This window comes from Hippocampus comes, unplaced genomic scaffold, assembly GCF_001891065.2.
Source record: "Hippocampus comes isolate QL1 unplaced genomic scaffold, H_comes_QL1_v1.1 scaffold177, whole genome shotgun sequence".
In the NCBI taxonomy this organism is placed as follows: Eukaryota; Metazoa; Chordata; class Actinopteri; order Syngnathiformes; family Syngnathidae; genus Hippocampus; species Hippocampus comes.
The window spans coordinates 804,644-822,672 of record NW_017806158.1 but is presented as its reverse complement, the minus strand read 5'-3'; the positions used below and the strand labels follow the sequence as shown (position 1 = coordinate 822,672).

The 18,029-nt window shown below is 44.1% G+C and overlaps 1 protein-coding gene across 10 annotated transcripts in view; it reads left to right on the top strand.

Moving 5' to 3' along the window:
• Nucleotides 1-18,029, top strand: part of auts2a (activator of transcription and developmental regulator AUTS2 a) — a 318,606-nt gene that overhangs the window by 265,663 nt on the left and 34,914 nt on the right. For all 10 annotated transcript variants that reach the window (XM_019895262.1, XM_019895264.1, XM_019895261.1 and 7 more), the window contains one exon: nt 15,010-15,058. In XM_019895262.1, coding sequence (XP_019750821.1) covers nt 15,010-15,058 — 49 coding nt within the window. The remainder of the gene's footprint in view (nt 1-15,009; nt 15,059-18,029) is intronic.

The window sequence follows — 18,029 nt, the reverse complement described above, 5'->3', positions numbered from 1 at the left end:
GAAATAAATAAAACAGAATTAAGGCAAGTTCTTTCTGTGTGGCCCGGTACCAAATGCCCTGCGGACCGGCGGTTGGGGACCCCTGATACAGTTCATTACAATGGCTCATCCCCCCGCCCCTGGGTTCCCAAGAATCATGAGACTCCAAAATCCAGAGACTTGCCAAAATCTAGGTGGATCTCACCCATTCCCAGATACCTGTGATCGAGTAGCTTTCTTATCACCTCGGAAAACTCAGCCCCAAAGATGGGAAAGTTCTCTCCTCTGCCTATTCACTAGCATTATAAGTACTTTCATAGCCGAGTCACAACATTGATCTCACCAGTTCCCCATCCTCATCATACAGTCTTTCTGGTGTGTTGCTTTCCCTTTGTTGTTTTCCATGACCTTGAGAACAATCGGAGCCGATAGGACTCCTTCATCTTGACAGCATCTCTCATCTAGGATGCCCACCAACAAGTTTTCAGGTTGACTGCCACAACAGGCACCAACCACCTTACCATCACAGCAAGGACTCCAAAGAGGATGCATTGCCTGAACTGCAATTTGCAACACAGGCACAAAAAAATTGTTCGAACCCTTCCTCCTCCAGTTTGAGGGAGTCTTCCCCATTGCTCGCCAGGCAAGCACCCCAGTGTGCTTGGTGCCCTGGCCCTCCCTAGGGACAAAGAGTGTCCAACCCCTCTCAAGACGACTGAGCACAAACTTTGTGTCGTGGCAAGCCTAGTTTTATCTAACAGTATGCCGTATAAACTGTAGGTTCTCCTCTGCCAGAAGGTTCTCATATTACACTTCCCCAGAGCCAGCAGCTTCTGCAGTAGATCGGCCCACCCAAATCCTCACCTTTGACCTCCACCTGATTCACACTGCAGGTGATCTCCTTTGTCCATCCCACTCCTGGTGAGTTTATGGGAAAGATAATCTCTGTTGCATATTCATGCTGTGCCCAGCCTCGTGTGTTGAGACCTGACCCCAAAGGTTCTGGTCATTAAACCTCACCCTTAGACTGACTCGAAACTGTGCCACCTTTGTCATCATAGTGGGTATTTTGAAACGCACTGCCTAGTTCTTTGCCTTGAACCTGTTTGTCCAGGGTGAGTGAATGAGAGGCAGCTCCAAAGGTCAATGGCGCAGGCATCTTCACGTGCTCTTAACTCACACCTCCCCGCCATAAGGTGGCAGTTTGGGGAGGGTATAGTAAGACTCTTTTGCAAGACTCCTTCAGGGGTTGTGTGTGTGAATGTGTGTGTTTGCTTTTCAGACGCGAGGGTCAAACTGTTTGTGCGGCTCCAGCGTTCTCTCTGGATAAGCAACACAGCCTGTCCCTGTTAGCAGCGCAAATCCTCTTACAGGCTTTATGTGTGTGGGTGTCCCAGATCATCTTGTTGAAGCTACGTGTTGGTAAACACAGGACAGGGTGAGCCCAGCTTATCAATAGTAGTTCACTAGGTGGCCCTTAACCCTGGTGGCCACGTGTGGTGCGCCACATATACGCCATTGCAAACAGTTGAACCGCTGCCATTTATATGATTCTATTTTTTTTTTTTGTTAAGATTGATAGAATGTGTCTAGATGCAGAAAATAGTTATGTACGAAAATTCAAAAGATGGTGTTCACTATAGGTTTGTGGGCACATCAAGTGGCTATGGGCATCAAAGTGGTCAAAATAAAAACAGCACTTCTCGTCACCACACTGTTGTATTTGTTTACTAAACCCACACATAAAGCCACAAAGAGTACCAGTACTCAAAGTACTTTGGATAAGTCCCCTGGAAAACAGCCAGTTTGTGTGTACTGCCATTGAATGGCCTGGAATGGCCTTGCTGGTGTCTTCAGTCATCTGCAGTTTTAACTTGGTTCATTTCATGTCACCACTTGTGCAGCCATAATCTAGTAAAATGTATGCATTACGTGTACATATTATGAATTGTCTGAGAGAGCGAACGAGAGAGAGAACACACAATCTGTAACCTTGGACTCGATGTCCACTCAATGAGGCTCTGGGTGAATGTGCCGCTGTCAGTCAGCCAACAATGTGCACATTTAGACCCAGAGTGTGATGGTGGTTCAGAGTTTGTGGTGGAATGTGTCCCGCAGGCAGATGTCGTCTGCTCTCAAAGGCATCTCTATTGCATGCAGACAAGCGGGGCCTTATGTCTCAGTCGCCAGGCTCACATCCACGTTTTTATACCAGTTCCCGATTCCATGCCAGCATGCACCCATGTGGAAATCTACTGGTCCACTCCAAGTTGCTCTTCAGCCCGACATCCACTTCCAGCTGACAGACCAGCCGTTTGTATGACAAGAGTAGCTCAGGCGCTCTCACAACTGTGCTTGCTAAAGTCTGGGTCGTTTGACCAGTGGAACTGCTCTCATCCATGCTGAAGAGGACTTCCCTGGCACGAGCATGGCTGGAAGAGGCGGACTTGTTTTGCGCAACCACACACACTAGTGTTGAAGTGAGCTGCTCTTTTGTATTTCACGGTGGAAAACACTATAAACTTATTATTTGATCAGTTTGTGTGAGATTGATGGTTGTGACAAAGATTGTTGCGGTTTATAATGTATAACTCCTTGTTTCTTAACCGTGTAGTAGGAGTTAAACTGCTCTTACGACTATGCATTGTCAATTAAAAGTTTTAAGCTGAGTCATCGCTTGTCACCAGTTTTTGGTGATTCTCATTATCCTAAACCAATTGACAGATGACTTTCACCAGGCTTGTCTGCTGCTGTTTATAGACTCTAACACTTGGTGGATCAGCAAAAAATGTGTCCGACAAGCCGATCCAGTTTCCGTACATGAGTCAGGTCCAAGAGCAAATAAATATGCTGGTGTTGGTGGAGAAGAGAGATTGGCCTCACTAGCTTTGACTGTTTTGATGGCTGCTAGCCCGAACATATTCATACCAGTGGTAACTCGGGCCGGGAGGTGAGGAACAGAGGCAGCGGTGCAATGTGAAACGCCATTTTTATTGCAAACGTCTTGTGAAAGGGCAGCTTGGAAGATGAGATTCCAAAAAATATATGATTTGCTTTGAGTACATTTTAATGATTAAACGTTGAGGCAGAGTAGTAAAGTCGACTCAGACAACTTAACTAAGCAAGGCTGTCTCTAATATTAATTATTTTGTCCTTATATGAACCTGATTGGTGGCGGTTGGAGCCTCAGAAAGAAAAAAAAATCAATGACATCATCCACAGATTGGCTCAGACTTCCCTTTCATCACAACAGAGTTAACTACATAATATCTTTCAATATTCAACTCCTACTATGTAACGTTGGCCTCATCACATTTTATACCTGTTGCGCCCAAAGTTATTTGCGTGAAATCAGTGATGTCCTGTTGGCATACTCGATAGTCGACTCATTCATGCCCCCATCAGTTATTAATGATAACTGCCAACTGATCGCAATAAATTGAACAATTAAAAAAAAAAAAAAAACATGTCAGGAAACGCAATTTTGTATCGTGAAGTAGCAATGCTGCACTCATCCAATGCTTTAAAGCATGCAAACATGAAGAAGCATGGTTGAGTGCCACACAATATGCATGCCAGGACTGGGAAAGAAAGAAAGGAAGCAGAAAAGCATGGCACCATATAATTTTCTCCAGTGTCACGGGATCCTAAATCTAAAAATCTCCCTTTATGATAGCTTTGCTAGCTTGATCATATTAACGAGAGGATAGCAAGTTTTGATGTTCTATTTAGTGAGATTGCACTCCAATCAAAGCTCGACTGAAGCTAGGCTGTGTGAGCTGCTGCCAAAACATGACAACTTTGCGCAGGTTTGTTTTTAGATGGCCTTTTATTGATTGTGACAGATAAAGAGATCAGTGATCTTGTGAAGCATCACGCGCAAGTGGTGATTACCATCCCTGCTGATAACGCCACATGCTAATCATTGTAAACATCATGTTGAGCTTTGACACGCTTAGGCTTATCTGTAATTGTTGTAATTGTTACGAGCGTTTAATGAGATCGTCTTACAGATATGCTGAGTGCCAACAGGGCCCGGGTAAGAGGGTGTGCTCCTTCAGACGTGCCTGGTTGATGGGGACATTAGATAGACGCTAACTCCCCGTGCCGTGCTGGTAATGAAAGACAGCCACAAGCCAGAGTGCAAATCAGATAAAAGGGGTCTGGAGTCGAGGCGGTCATGAAATATTTAAATATACGGGGCTTCAAAGCAGATGAGGCCTCTCGCGCTTGTCAACACACAGACCCCCTGCAGTCCAGTTATGGACCAAGTCCCTGGCCCACAACCAGCTTCACATGTAGGTCACAAATCATCGGCTCACTTTACTGTCACCGGGGGAAAAGAGGGGAATTCACCGATGAAATTTTTCCTGCCTCCATATGTACACCGGAAAGCAATTTTCAGCGTTCTCCAACCGGTCTCCTGTGTTCTCGCGTTACGGACAGGGAAAGATGAGCGGCCAAAGTCTGGGGCGAGGGTTAGGCCAGGAAAAGTTATTTGAGTAAGAACACTTTGACACGCTCAAAAAAAAAAAAAACCACTCCTGTCACATTAACCCCCATCGCATACATCCTCACACACATATATGCTTCTGCAGACACAATCATCACACACACACAGTTTACTGATGTTTGTTGGCATGAACAGTTATCTCTTAACAGCACCCCAGTTGACTTGTTTCACAAAAGCCTTTCAAGTTCCCCGAGCAAATGACAATTAGCCCACAGGTACCTGTTTTATGACAAACCGAGTTTCTTTTCAAATTTAAAAATTGCCATCATGTTGGGGATGTGTCACCCCCTTTAGTCAGTCTTCGTAGGGATTTTACTGTCGGCAGAAGAACGCCATTATTTTTGCACGAGCCCTGCAAAATACAATTAGACATCCCCACAATGACCAGCGGGGGTCTGATGTGATATAAGGAGGGAGTACATCGAGAGAAAAGAGGGAAGGTTGGGGGAGCGCCGGCAGAGACCTCCCTGCTGGCTTTCGATGTCCACGGCCCATCTTGTGTTCCCCCCCTCGAGGGACTATCATGAGGCCCCACTCTGGAGTTGTAGCGAGAGGCAAGTGTGAGTGGAGTGTCAGGGCGGGGGTGCCGTGGGATGACAGGGGCTGTCTCTTATGATGCCTGACAGAATGGTCTTGACAGAGCGATTCAGAGGCCTAATCCCTTCGCCTGCGCTGCTCCAGCCGGGCATTGCTCAGGGGGTCTGTAGGGGGTCACTGGGGTTTTAATAGAAGGTCTCAGTGGTGATTTCCTTAGTGCTTTCCTGTAGTTATTCCTATTTAAAAGACACAGCAGGTTTTCTCTTCCCTGCTACCTCCCTTTTTGGGTTCTAGTCTGTCCTGCCTCTCTCTCCTCCGTCTCCCCCTGTGTTGTTTTCTTCTTCACTCCCTACCCCTCTGCTTCCCGCTCCTTTATCCTGCTGCCTCCCCTTGTCCTCCTTGCTCCCTTTGCGCCTCTGAGAGAAAAGAATCAAAAAGGGAAAATAATATCTCTGCCAGCACAGTTGCTCTTCGTTGGTCTTAAAACAAAGCCCCATGGGGCGCGTGAGGGGGGTGGGGAGGGTTCAGCACAACGCTTTTTGAGCAGTGCTTAGATGCCTGCTAGGTCCCCGCAGATGTGCAGTTTAGAGAAAGAAAAATTCAAATGCTTTGGAGTTTTTCCACGCACCGTGCAATGTTTCTTTCCGAGTAAGATTACAATGAAATTCTTCAAGGCGAAACCTGAGGTCAGGTGTAAAGAGGTTTGTCATTCTCATTTGTTGTGACAGAAATAAAACGGCGCTATAGGTAGACAAGGTCACGCTGAAGAAGCCGAGAAATTTCTTAGAAAAGCAATTGTGCTTCGCCCAATTACCAAATTCACATTCTATCAAGGCAGTCGGTAATGCAAAAATGGAAGAAAGGACACACAATTGTCATTATACCACAGTTATATCTTGACCAATATATTAAATTAGTTGTCCCAGAGTATGGGCACAGGAGGTGAATTGCATTATTGGCTGATTTGTGTGCATTTCATCCATCCATCAGTCCATCTATAGTTGCGGACTCTCAGCAGCACGCGTGTATCAACACTATTTTTGATGGGGAGGAACGTCGGCTCTATTTGACTGTTTCCGCTTGACAGTCTGCATGGATGGCTGCTAGAGCCGAGGAGCAGGAAAGAGAAGCGTCGGCGTGGAACCAGGCACTGTAGAACACGACACTTCCTTGTTGTAACAGAAGTAAAAGCAAAAGATGAGGCGAGGAATCAAAGCTGTTTGGATTCTTGTTGACAGATAATGTCATGACAAAGGATTGTACCATTACATGCATCTGTGTTCTGCAGCATTGTTGAAAACATTTTAATTCATTTGTTTTACAGATTACACATTGTTGTGCATGTCTTACTGTCATGTCACTGCCTGCATTATAATCGCTGGCCCGATCTGGATTTACAGTTGTAAACCGTACCGTGACAAACTGAATTATATTCCTGGAAACACGTGTGCAACGCTGACTTAACAGTTATGAAGATGGACATGTGCCCTTTAAAATAATATTGCCTTCGATTTGAGAGTCTGTCATTAAATGAGTATGAAATAAAAATCCTGCCTATGATGCATGATGCTGTGTTTTTTGAGGCCAGTTGAAAGGGGAGTAAATGACTGACTGGTCTGAAATTATCGACGAAATCGCGGCCCATTGCCGACATTCCACAGCAATGTCTGTAATTTAGGCAAAAGGGTCTCCCGTTTCTCTTGCGACGAGGCAGAGTGCGTGGGGGTAGTGCGGCGGTTTGCGTCGGACGGAGGCGAAAAGCCTTTGCGAAAGGGAAGGTTAAACCAATTTTCTTGTCTGTTGCTTTTTGAAAGCGAGTCCCATGGCGGCAACATTACACTGATGGTCAGTGAAGTCGGTTTGTTTCTGCTGACAGCCAAGCTCTTTTTGCGCCCACAATGTCAACTGGATCTGATTATTGCCTACCAGATCCAGATAATGTCGGCCATTGATCCGTCTATTTATCTTGAACCACCACAGCACTGGCTTGCTCTCAGAGACCACGGACAGATAAGCAGATAACACTGTCTCAAAAGGCTTTTAACAAGCGGAAGGAACCCCCCCTCCCCCCCTTCTTCGTGCTGGGAGGTTTTATTTTCTCTCCATACATACACAAAAGGGAAGGTTTTTAGAGGAATCGCCGCTGAATTCGACACCCTTTCACCTATGAGCAAAATGGTTCCAGAATGTCCGATGCATTCTGGGTAATAAATGCTGCTTCATGAACCCTTTCGTGGATAGCGGTCACTACAGTGGACTGCTTATCATGTTAGCAGGTTAACGGGGTGCATGAAAGGGTTGAATTTAGGAAACTGTCTATAGACAATAAATTTAGTTCTAATACGAAAGCACAACTCCGTTTGGTAGTTCAAAACAGACCCCCCCCTTGCCCCCCCCAAAAAAAAAAACTCACATCTCTTTGTCAGAATATTTGATTGAGACAGTTGAATCAACAAAACATCCGCTTTTCATTTCTACTTTTGGCATGCCTTGGTGTCCGGGTTTGGTTTCTGAAGGCTGAATGCACTTGTCTCTTTGTGTACGAGTGTGCGTTTGCTTGCACAGCCGTGAGTCCTCCTCACATTAATAATGGGAGTGAGTGACAGATTAATTTATGTCTGGCTGTGTGTCTGAGGAATTGGGAAGAAAGGGCTTGTCAGTGCTGCTTGTCGGGAGGGGGGTAGAGATTAGAGCTTGTTGTCGTTGACAACCCAATGCAGGCTTTGCAAGATACGGTTGGATGAAATGACTGTAAAAAGTAATTTTGGGAAAAGAGTCATAAGACATTCATCATTTGGAGAAAACTATTGCAAGGAAGACTTTGTGGGTTTTCCAAGTGAATACAAAGAAGTCACCCCAAATAATGGTTCTCTGTGTACTATATCAAGATTGCCTTTTAAGACAGTGTTTATTTACTTTTGGACTGTTAGAGAGACAGCAGTAATTTGCTAATGCCAATAATAACATATTGTACAGAAAGGAATATCCTGTAATTGGAGTTACATTGTACAATACTTGAATTTGATCAGATATGTGATTTTGGCTGATTGCTATTTTGAATTTCTGCATCGGCTGAATTAGCTCCCAAAAAAAAAAAATAAAAATGTCCTCATTGGGCTGCCACAGAGCTGCAACTGACTTTAGGCAAGAGGCGGACCACAACCACGACTGGTCACCAGCCAAGTCTGGAATAACCACGAATCTTAACCCAGTATCATTCAGTGTTGATTAAACATCAATATGTGAGTGTGCGTTCGTATAAAGAGTTCTGACGAATGCGGAGATGACTGTTAGCTCATAGTGTTAGCTTGCTTCACACATTTCATTGATTTGTCTGTGATGTCAACGCTGTGGCGGGGGACAGAGATGATTTGTGGTTGGCAATTTGTCCATGCACCACTTACACTCTATTTAAATTCTCTTCTTCCACACTCTGGACTCTGTTTCGGCGAGCAGACGCAAGCAGCTAGCCGCTGCGAACACTCACTGCTGAGCGTGTTGTACAAGAATGGTTCAACATCAGCAAGACCGTGCCTGCAAGATCCAGCCCACATGTTGCTATTGTAATGAAAGCTGAACTCGCGATTGGGCCAGCAGTGTGTTGAACAGGATGAGGTCTTTTTCACTGCAAGAGACAGAGCCGCCCCCAAAATGAGCCAATTTCCTCAGGACAAGTACTATGCTATTAAAAAAAAAAAAAAAAAGGTCTAATTCTTTATGCTTTAGCTATTTTGTTGAAAGCATATCACAGACACATGAAGACATAATTTGAGCTGAAGGGGGGGAAAAAGCACAATATGTCTCAATTAAGTTTTTTTTTTTTGTTTTTTTTGTCTTCCACTTGTGCCACGAATTAGTGGTGTTGTTGTAGCACTAACATCTGTGCTAATGTTTCCATTCAGAGTTGCATCGAATGAGTGTTCAAACTTTGGCAATGCTACAAAGATTTTTTGATACGCAATATTGTTAATATGTATTGGGTAATTCGAGTGAGAAGATTCAGTTGGTTTAGAAATTATGGGGCAGCACCTGTCAGCACGTTCGCCTCACAGTGCAGAGGTGCAGGGATTGATTCCGACTTCGGCCTTCTTGTGTGGAATTTGTACTCGCTCCCCGTGTGGAGTTTGCAATGTTCTCCCCGTGCCTGCGTGGGTTTTCTCCGGGTACTCCGGTTTCCTCCCACATTCCAAAAACATGCATGGCAGGTTGATGGAACACTCTAAATTATCTCTAGGGAGTGATTGTCAGCGCAAATGGTTTTTCGTCTATTTGTGCCCTGCGATTGGCTGGCAACCAGTTCAGGGTGTCCCCCGCCTATTGCCTGAAAACAGCTGTGATAGGCTCCAACACACCCTGCGACCCTTGTGACGATACACGGATCAGAAAATGGATGGATGGATGGCCGGACAGAAATTACGGTTGCCTGCTCAATAAATTGTTAAATCGAGGGTTGCCGGCTGTGTATAAGGGGGCACTGTAGCAAGCCCAGAGTCACCAGACAAATGCAATAAGAGCTTTTAACATATAAGATTGCGTGCGGTGCTGCGCACTCATGTTACACTTATCAGTAATATTTCAAATGAGGGCGCATTTGATGTAATGGCACAAAAGCTCATAAAGTGTTCCCCTGTGATTGTAATCCAGGACCCGTGAAACTGAACCTCGGTTGTTTGTGAAGGGGAGGATGAACAAGCTGCTGATTTCAACATCCCAAAAAAAAGGAACAAAATATGACAAAATGTCAGGAGCCGACAACAGATGGCATGTGACCTGACAATAATTAGTGAGACACATTGATTATATCAAGACATTATGTTTCATTCACAGATTATTCTTTTTTTGAAAGGAATGACGTCGAGGATGCGTTTTGTGCTGATCACTGTCGGAATTTCATTGGAATTAAAAATAATGTGCAGTTGGGAATCTGAACGCTGATTGTTTGGCAGTGTGGCTGTAATCACCGACTGGTGGTTGCACTCAAATCTTATAAGCGTTTCAAATAAAGAACAGCAGCTCATTCATTGTTGCTGCTGCTGGACTGGTCAACTTTTTCTTGCTGATGAAGTTATGGAAATACATTTTAGAAACCATCCATGTCATGTGCTTGGGGCCAAATCATCATTTTTGGTTCTGTTTTTTGTTTTTCACATTCTAAGCACAGAAACTACATGAATTAAATTACATTTCGATTACTTGTGCATGAGCTAACTTGCTGTTCCACCAAAAGATGGCATTTATCTTTTTACCAGGACCGACAATACAAGGGCAAGATGACTTCATTCTTTGCATCTCTGAAACAAAAATGTAAAGTACACAAGCACGTGTACAGTATACCACCATCTGGTGATGTCATAATGCAACAAACACGAGGTCATGAAGTTTAAAGGTTCTCCGTGGTCCGCGTCTCTTTCTCTCCCCCAAAGCTAAACCAAATGGCTGGACTTTAACTAGCCACCCGAGGCCAGACCTTACTGCCTGTGGTTGGTACTTAACATTCTTTGTTCTGTGTCATCCACAAAGACCCACATGAGAGCGCATATCCATACGCTAAAGCCTGAGCAGCTGACTGCAATTTTAGAGAAATGTGTCGCCTCCGCTGTTTCAGGATTTGTTTGGTTGGGCCGCGTTCAGCCCATTTCCCATGACTTCATGTTCATCAAGCCAGTTCCAGTCCATGTGCTCTCTCGTTTCATCTTAGCAAGGCTTGGAATAGCATCTCACTTATGAGCGAAAATCTCTTTTCCGCACTCTTGTCGCCGGAGCCGAGTTGGCAGGGAAAAGACTTTGCAGTGTGACTCCATTGTCCATTCATTGACCTCCCTGCCAGTGGGTTAAGACTCATTAGACAAGCTATTGGTGCAAGGGGTTGCGCCATTAAGAGGCTTACATCAGAATGTCCAGCTTTGTTTGGGATTTCATTAAGGAAAAGTGGCGTTCATGCTCACGTAAAGATTACATTAAGAATATTTCAACAGAAATGGTCATGTGATGTTTTCAAAGGCAACCCCTGTCGAGGTTTGCTCAGCACTGTGTCACACATCAATCCACTCACCAAAAAAGAAACTCAAAAGTGGCCATGCTTTGCTCAGTGTGATTGGAGTGAAGCTGTGCTATTGGTTTGCACTTCTGCTTCACAGTTCTGAGGTTTTGGGTTCAAACCTGCCTTCCTGTGTGGCATTTTGGTGTTCTTCCCATGCTTATGCTGATTTTCTCCGAGCACTTTGGCTTCCTTCCAATTATAGACTCTAAAAGAGTAAAAGCTCTCGGTTGGTTGTCGAACTCACCAGATGTAGATTTTGACGAAAAAGCATCGCCATTTTGGACAGAGTTTTTCATTGTGAGTTGAAATTTGAATTTAAATGTGGCGGCTGGATGGGTAACACAGCTGCCGTTGGACACCGGAATTGTTTCAAATGGGTACATTGCCTCAGGAAGGGCATTCAATGGAAAACGGTGCCATACAGATCAAGTGAGTGACTTGCTGCGCTCATACCTGACTGGGAAAGGTTGCTTCTTCTTATTTAAAAAAATGTTGGTAGTAAAATTTGTATTGTTTTTAACAACAGCTATACGAATCACCCGCTAACCCATTTTTTTGTAGCTTCAACTCATATCGGTAATTTTTACACTCTGTTGGATCAAAAACTTGCTGGGTCAAATCCTCAACCCATTTGTGCTGGGTATAAACTAGCCAACAATGTCCAATTTGGGTTATTTTTAACCCAGCAAATTTTAGAGTGTAAATTGTTCATAGGTGCAAATTGAATGTTAATGGTTGGCTGGTCAATGGCGTAGCCCACCTCTGGTGCAAATTTAGTTGGTATAGGCTCCACCTCTCCCATAACTCTAATGAGAACAAGGGCTGGAAAATAGATGGATGGATCTGATTGATGCACATCTGTCAGGATTGGCTTAACTTACAAGCAGGGGCGTAGCATGAGTTGTCAGCTCGCAGGGCAAATCAAGTCATCCTTGCACTGTCAATACTAGGGTTGCACAGTATTGGAAAAACATGCAATAAGCGATATGGGTGTTGAATATAGTGATATCGATATTACTGCGATATTTAATATGGACCTGAAGAAATAATTTTTTTTATGATCTAGTTAACCCTTTCAGGGACCGCAGTTACTACAGTGGACAGCTTATCATGTTATCAGGTTACAGGTTATCATTATTGGTGCATGGAAGGGTTAAAGAAATTCATTTTTTCCCCATGCAGAAAAATAAGCAAGCTCAATGTATTCATGGCTAATTAAATATAACATTTGAGCTACTGCTCACCAACTGGATGTCAATGCACATTTAAAGTTGCAATCTGATTGCGCAAAGTCAGATAAAAGTACACAATTCCATATGAAGCTTATTGCACATCTTGACGATATGCACATTGTGTGGGCCATTATCACAATCATGATATTTTTTTTAATATACAGTGCAGCCCTCAACAGCGCTCCCTCAGTCCACCTATCCAAGCATTGCGCTTTTTTTTTTTTTTTTAACCCCATGAGGGGCACTGTAAATTATTCTGCATCTGTGGGAGTCTGGAAGCGAGTTGAAACACCTGTCCATATTATACTTGTGTATGGTATGGTACATTACTCTAAACATCTTGCTCAAACTTATATTGGAGACCAAAGGAAAAAAAACAGGTTGGGGAGGGGAGACTCGAACCAGCACACTGAATCAAACTGCACTGCTTTGTGGAAACATTGCTAAAGTGGGCCCCTGTGGCCAACTGCTGAGCTCTGCCACCTCTGGCATGGCTCTGTTCCAAAGTTGACTCCGAGCAAATAAACTGAGAATTTTCTTTAAATCCCTCTCGGCTTTTGTAAAGTTATCACATAATTATAACCACTGCAGTTAAGTAGCAGTTTGTGAGGTTATAGTGTAAGTCTTGTCAGGGTGGGCACAGAGAGCACTCAAAGCTCACATTGAAGACTGGATGACCTTAAGTGCTTTTTATATTAACAGTTGACCTCCCTTCAGGCCTGCGTAGTGGGATTTGATCCAATTGGAAGACATGGCCTGTGGGCTGCAAAGAGTTGCACGCCGCTCATGAAGGAGCATTTTGTTTTTCTTCCCCTCGTGGTAGCAGCGGCACCCTTCTGGGGAATTCATTAGTGTCTGACATCATCTCACCCAGGCTACAGTGGAAGAAAGCATATCTTTCTGCCTGGCTCTCCCCTCCCCTTCTTATTTTTTCTTCCACTCTCTCCACTTGCTCACCGCTCTTCCTCGCAGTGAAGCCGTGCTCTTGTGTCTAACGTCGTGGTATTTTTTTTTCTCGTCGTCGTTGTTTATTTTTGCGCGCAGTTTTACGTAAAAGGTAAAAGACGTGATCTGTTACCCTGCAATGAGGCTTCTTTAGATCAGGAAGTGGGTGGACCCGACAGACAGTGAAGGCAACACCAACAGCAGCGAGGCAGCTTTCGAGCAGCCAGTCGCCGGATGAATGAGAGTTTGTGTGGTTGCTTTGGATCGGGTTAGGAGAGGCGTGTGCAATGACCACGGAAATCCACGACAGACACCCACCGCGAAGCTGAAAACAGCGAGAAAATAAGCAGTCTTCGTTTGTGAACCACAGCTCACTGTTGGAGCGCCTCTTTTCCTTACGCGCCTTGTTGGAATTGGTTCTCTCGCACCCCCCCACACCCCGCTTCCCGGATCCCGTTCTTTACCTCTTTTGGGTATTCTGGAGAATATAAGTGGAGGTGGGAAACAACACATTGATCGACCAAAAGGATCTTGTTTCTCTCACTCGTCGTGCGCTAGAGAAAGAAGCTCACGGCACCGCGACACATGGTTCCCTTTGTCCAAAAGGCGCAGTCGCTGAACGGCTTTTTTTGGGAATCCTTCTTCATCACCTTTTGCTTCCCCCGCATGGCTGTCCTCGATGCAAACGGAATAGACTTCGTCGCCGGTTGTGTGGATTATACAATTTAAGAAAACCACGAACACAGAATGTGAAACGAGGTCGCATTTGGCAAAAGAACTTGTTTTCATTGCCACATTAAAGGTACGGCGGTCGCTTGTTCTTCCATGCTCGGTGCACTATTGTCTGCGTATTTATTTCTTTAAAAATGGACAGATGTAATTCGTGCTGATGCAATATATGGCATTCATTTTTAGTTATTTCATGTACGTTTTCTTCGGTATAACTCACCGAAGACGCGCAGACGAACGTGCGCATTCCTGAAAACAATTACTCGAAACGCTCCCCTGTTCAAAACAACGACCGTGTCTTTGCATGTTTGTTAATGAGTGAGTTTATATTTTTGATCAATTCGGATATACGTGGCGATATTGTCTTCATGTGCAGCTTTTAATCGGGTGTTGTCCTGCTTTTTAAGAGTCCTTGACCAAATCCAGCAGGCGCTTTAAACCGCAATAATCTTTGACACCAGAAAGTCGCAGTAGAAGCACATTACAATCTTCGACTTGATGTTGAAACCTTGCTTTCTTTTATTATCTATCTTCAAATCCCATACCCGCAGATTGTATTGGGACGGTAAAAATGTTGGTCGGTGCTGCGCCTCGAAGGCTTTTGGGCTGTCGAGTCGCGGACCAACAGTGCCACCACGTGGGTAAAAACGAAGTGCTGTTTGAAAACGGCATACAGTAGACCACTGGATTTTGTTGACGTTATTTGAATCTGTATGTTTGACAAAATTGTGGCACGGCAAGGTTTGGACACTTCCTTTGTTAGCCTGAATGCAATCTTCGATAATGTCTAACCTTTTCTAATTGAATTGTATTACTCAGAACCGTAACTATGTGGTGACGTTCGTGCTGCCACTGAAAAAAATTACAGTATAGCCTGGTCATGTATGTCACAGAATACGAAAAAATAAAATGTACCGTGTGTCTTTGTTGGTTGTTGTTGAAAGAATCACAATATGTCAACTTATCCGACTTAGTCTTATTCATTCATTAGATGCTATGTAATATAATATATATTTTCTGTTTTTTTTTTCTAGGTCTCTGATGCCAGCTCCGAGAAATTTTTCAGCACAGCTGCACTTAAAGGTATGCATGTTTTTATTTGATTTGTATATTGTTCTGAAGCAATGTCTGGATGTATTAGCGGAGCACAGGTGTCTTTCTTGTTTTGTTTTTGTTTTTTTACATTGGCATTGCATTGTCCCAGCATAGTGACAACTTCATGCTTATTTATAATTGTAATTTAATAGCGCATACACAGACAACTGTTGGCACAATTTGAATCCGAGGATTTTGTCTTGTTGTATATCCAGTATGATATATACCAGCGTTGCAATGCGATTTTTTTGAGTCCCGTCCAAGCTATTGCAAATGTTCAAAGATGTGTGCTGTGTGAGTCGTGAAAGTTGTTCTCAAGGAATAAAACAAGGGCGGGAATGGCTTCTATTTATGGCCTGGGTGTGCTAACACCACATGTGACCTCATTATCAAGTCACTAATTTGCTGTTAAAGGCAGACTCATTTTCTCTGGCTCAGGGCTAATGGAGGTGTCCCCTCGTGAATGGACATTCCTGTTTAATGTGGTGGTGGATGGGGGGTAGGGCCGAAGGGGACACTTCAATACGAGGGTCATGACCCCTTTACGGCCGTGGCAGAAAGTGGGCCGGTCGCCGCTAATGTGTCCTCGTACCACCCCCTCTATCGGACCTTATTCTCCTGCGTTTTTCCTCAGCACAGACTCATTTCCCACATTTTGGCCTTTGATTCCCTCCGGGGATTGATTTGTGGCTTTCATTGGGGTGGGTGTCTCACTGGCTTTGACAGGGAGGCTTCCTTTTGAACGTGCTTCTCCATAGACTGATTTGGTTGCCTTGAAAGGATTAGGGCCTCCTTTGTGCAGCTTAAATCAACAGAGGGCCACCCTCTTTCCCTTTCGATGAAAGGACCTGACCAGGGGAAACAGTACACAAAATCCAAGTATTTTCTGCCGTGTGCTCGTTTCCCCGCTCTCTTGGCCCCTATTTCCATTTAAACGTCCCCTTTTAATCATCGCCAGCCCGTCCTCCTCCCTCTCCATATGTTAACGCCGTTTGCATCAAGCGAGTAAAAGAATCCAGGTGCAAAGAGAAGAGGGGGGGGACCGTCGGTATTTTTATGGTGTTGGGATTAAAAAGGTTGGGAGGGTTTTTGTTGGAAGGGATTACCATCAATTCAAAGGATGTAAATCACAGCACAAATAACAAATTCCGATGAAAAATACTAGTTTGGGGCTCATTTGGTAGACAATGAATGTCAGTGTTTGGCTGCAGGCCAATACAAGTAGTCTTCATTTGTTTGATGCTGATGGTTATGCTCAATACAAAAATTTGCCTTTCAAAAAAAAAAAAAAAAATACAAATGCCCACAAAACAAAAACAACAGCAGGTAAAGTATGTCAACCAAAACAGAAGATTATCTTTGTTCCAGCCTTTTCATTTGAGCTCATCTGTCATCTGCCCACTTTGAACAAAGTACAGACACCAAACAATCCTTGCACAAGTGTAATTTTAATGGAATTATAAAAATAATTCCAACAAACGCCATCCTCACCTGTTTCAAATCTTATCCCTCATCTGTTATTTTTCATAGCCTCAGACCATGAGAATGTTTTTCATCCGTCTAAAGAAGTATTATTCTCTTTTGCCGTAGTCCTAAACTGCATTTTTCAAATGACAATAAACCCCCACGGCACCTCACTCTCTCCCTCACCCTAATCACTCTTGCTTCATTGTACCCAGGAATGGATTTCAACGGATTTCATTAACTAAGAGTCATTCAATGTAAGCTCTAATTAGCATGGCTGTCAATATCTCTGCAGGTGTACTCTTGCATGTTCATCTGATACTTTTGCTCTACAAGACGTTTGCCTTCGGACAGGGCGGGGAAGAAAAAAAACAACTACATAATTTTCAAAGATGTTTGTCTCATGCCGAGAACACTATCCAGGGATTGACGTGCTGTATACAGATGCCGGTGGTGACACAAAAGCACAGCTTGTGACCACACAAGCCATGCTGACAGATCCATGAAACAATTTAAGCCGTTTCCGAGAAACTGCAAGACTGAATGTGATCACCTGGTCATTTTCCCATCCATCAGGAGGCGTCACAAGGCTCACTCGGCAGTGTTTGTTTTGAGTTCAGCCTGAGTAGTAAGATTAGGATAATACCTTCTTCTCGGCATTACACAATGTTCTTCGTAGACTTTATAAATAGTTTTTTTTTTGTTGTAGATTGCTGTGGTTTACAATTGCACCGGATTATACTCGGAACTATTTCCCTCGTTTTCGCCACTCCCGACGGTAAAATAAAGTTACATGTGAGAAATATAAAGTTCCCTGTTATGCTGCAGATTAACCTGCAATTTTGCAATCGGTATTTAATTCCCTGCCAAATGTCCATATATTTCCATGAATTTCCATAAATTAACATTTAATTCTCATGCAGGTTTCCTGGAATGGTACAATCTTCCAACACGTGTATACAACATAGCTACAAGAATCATTTGCCGCACAAGAGCGCATGCCACGTGATTATTTCATCATGCAATTTTAGGTTACAAAGACGTCTTTTCGCAAGAGCTAGTCCCTTAAGGTCTCGCAGCTGCGTCTATGGCACGAGTTTGGTGCAGCGTACACACGGTGTAGTGATTCCTCCCCACCCACATCTCCACCTCCACCCACAGCACAACACTGATTTCACAGCGCTTTACTGGAGTTAATGTGAAAATGAAGCGAGTGTTGCAGCGGCGACGCCAGCGTGAAGAGTGCCATCGGTGAAGTGTGTCGGGCTTGAGTGCTTCTGTCACTAGGGGAGAGAGTAATGTGCGATGTGGAAGGTGTAATTTGCAGCGCTGATGGCATTGTTTCAAAAAAAAATAGCCAAAAGAGAAAAGCAGGGGTGAACTTATGTGGCAGATATCAGAGCTGAAGAGCTCCCTGGATTGTCATGGAGAGCTCTGCAGGCTGCAAAATGGCCTGCGAGTATATTGCTTGGGTGTTATAGGCTCGTGTGTGTGT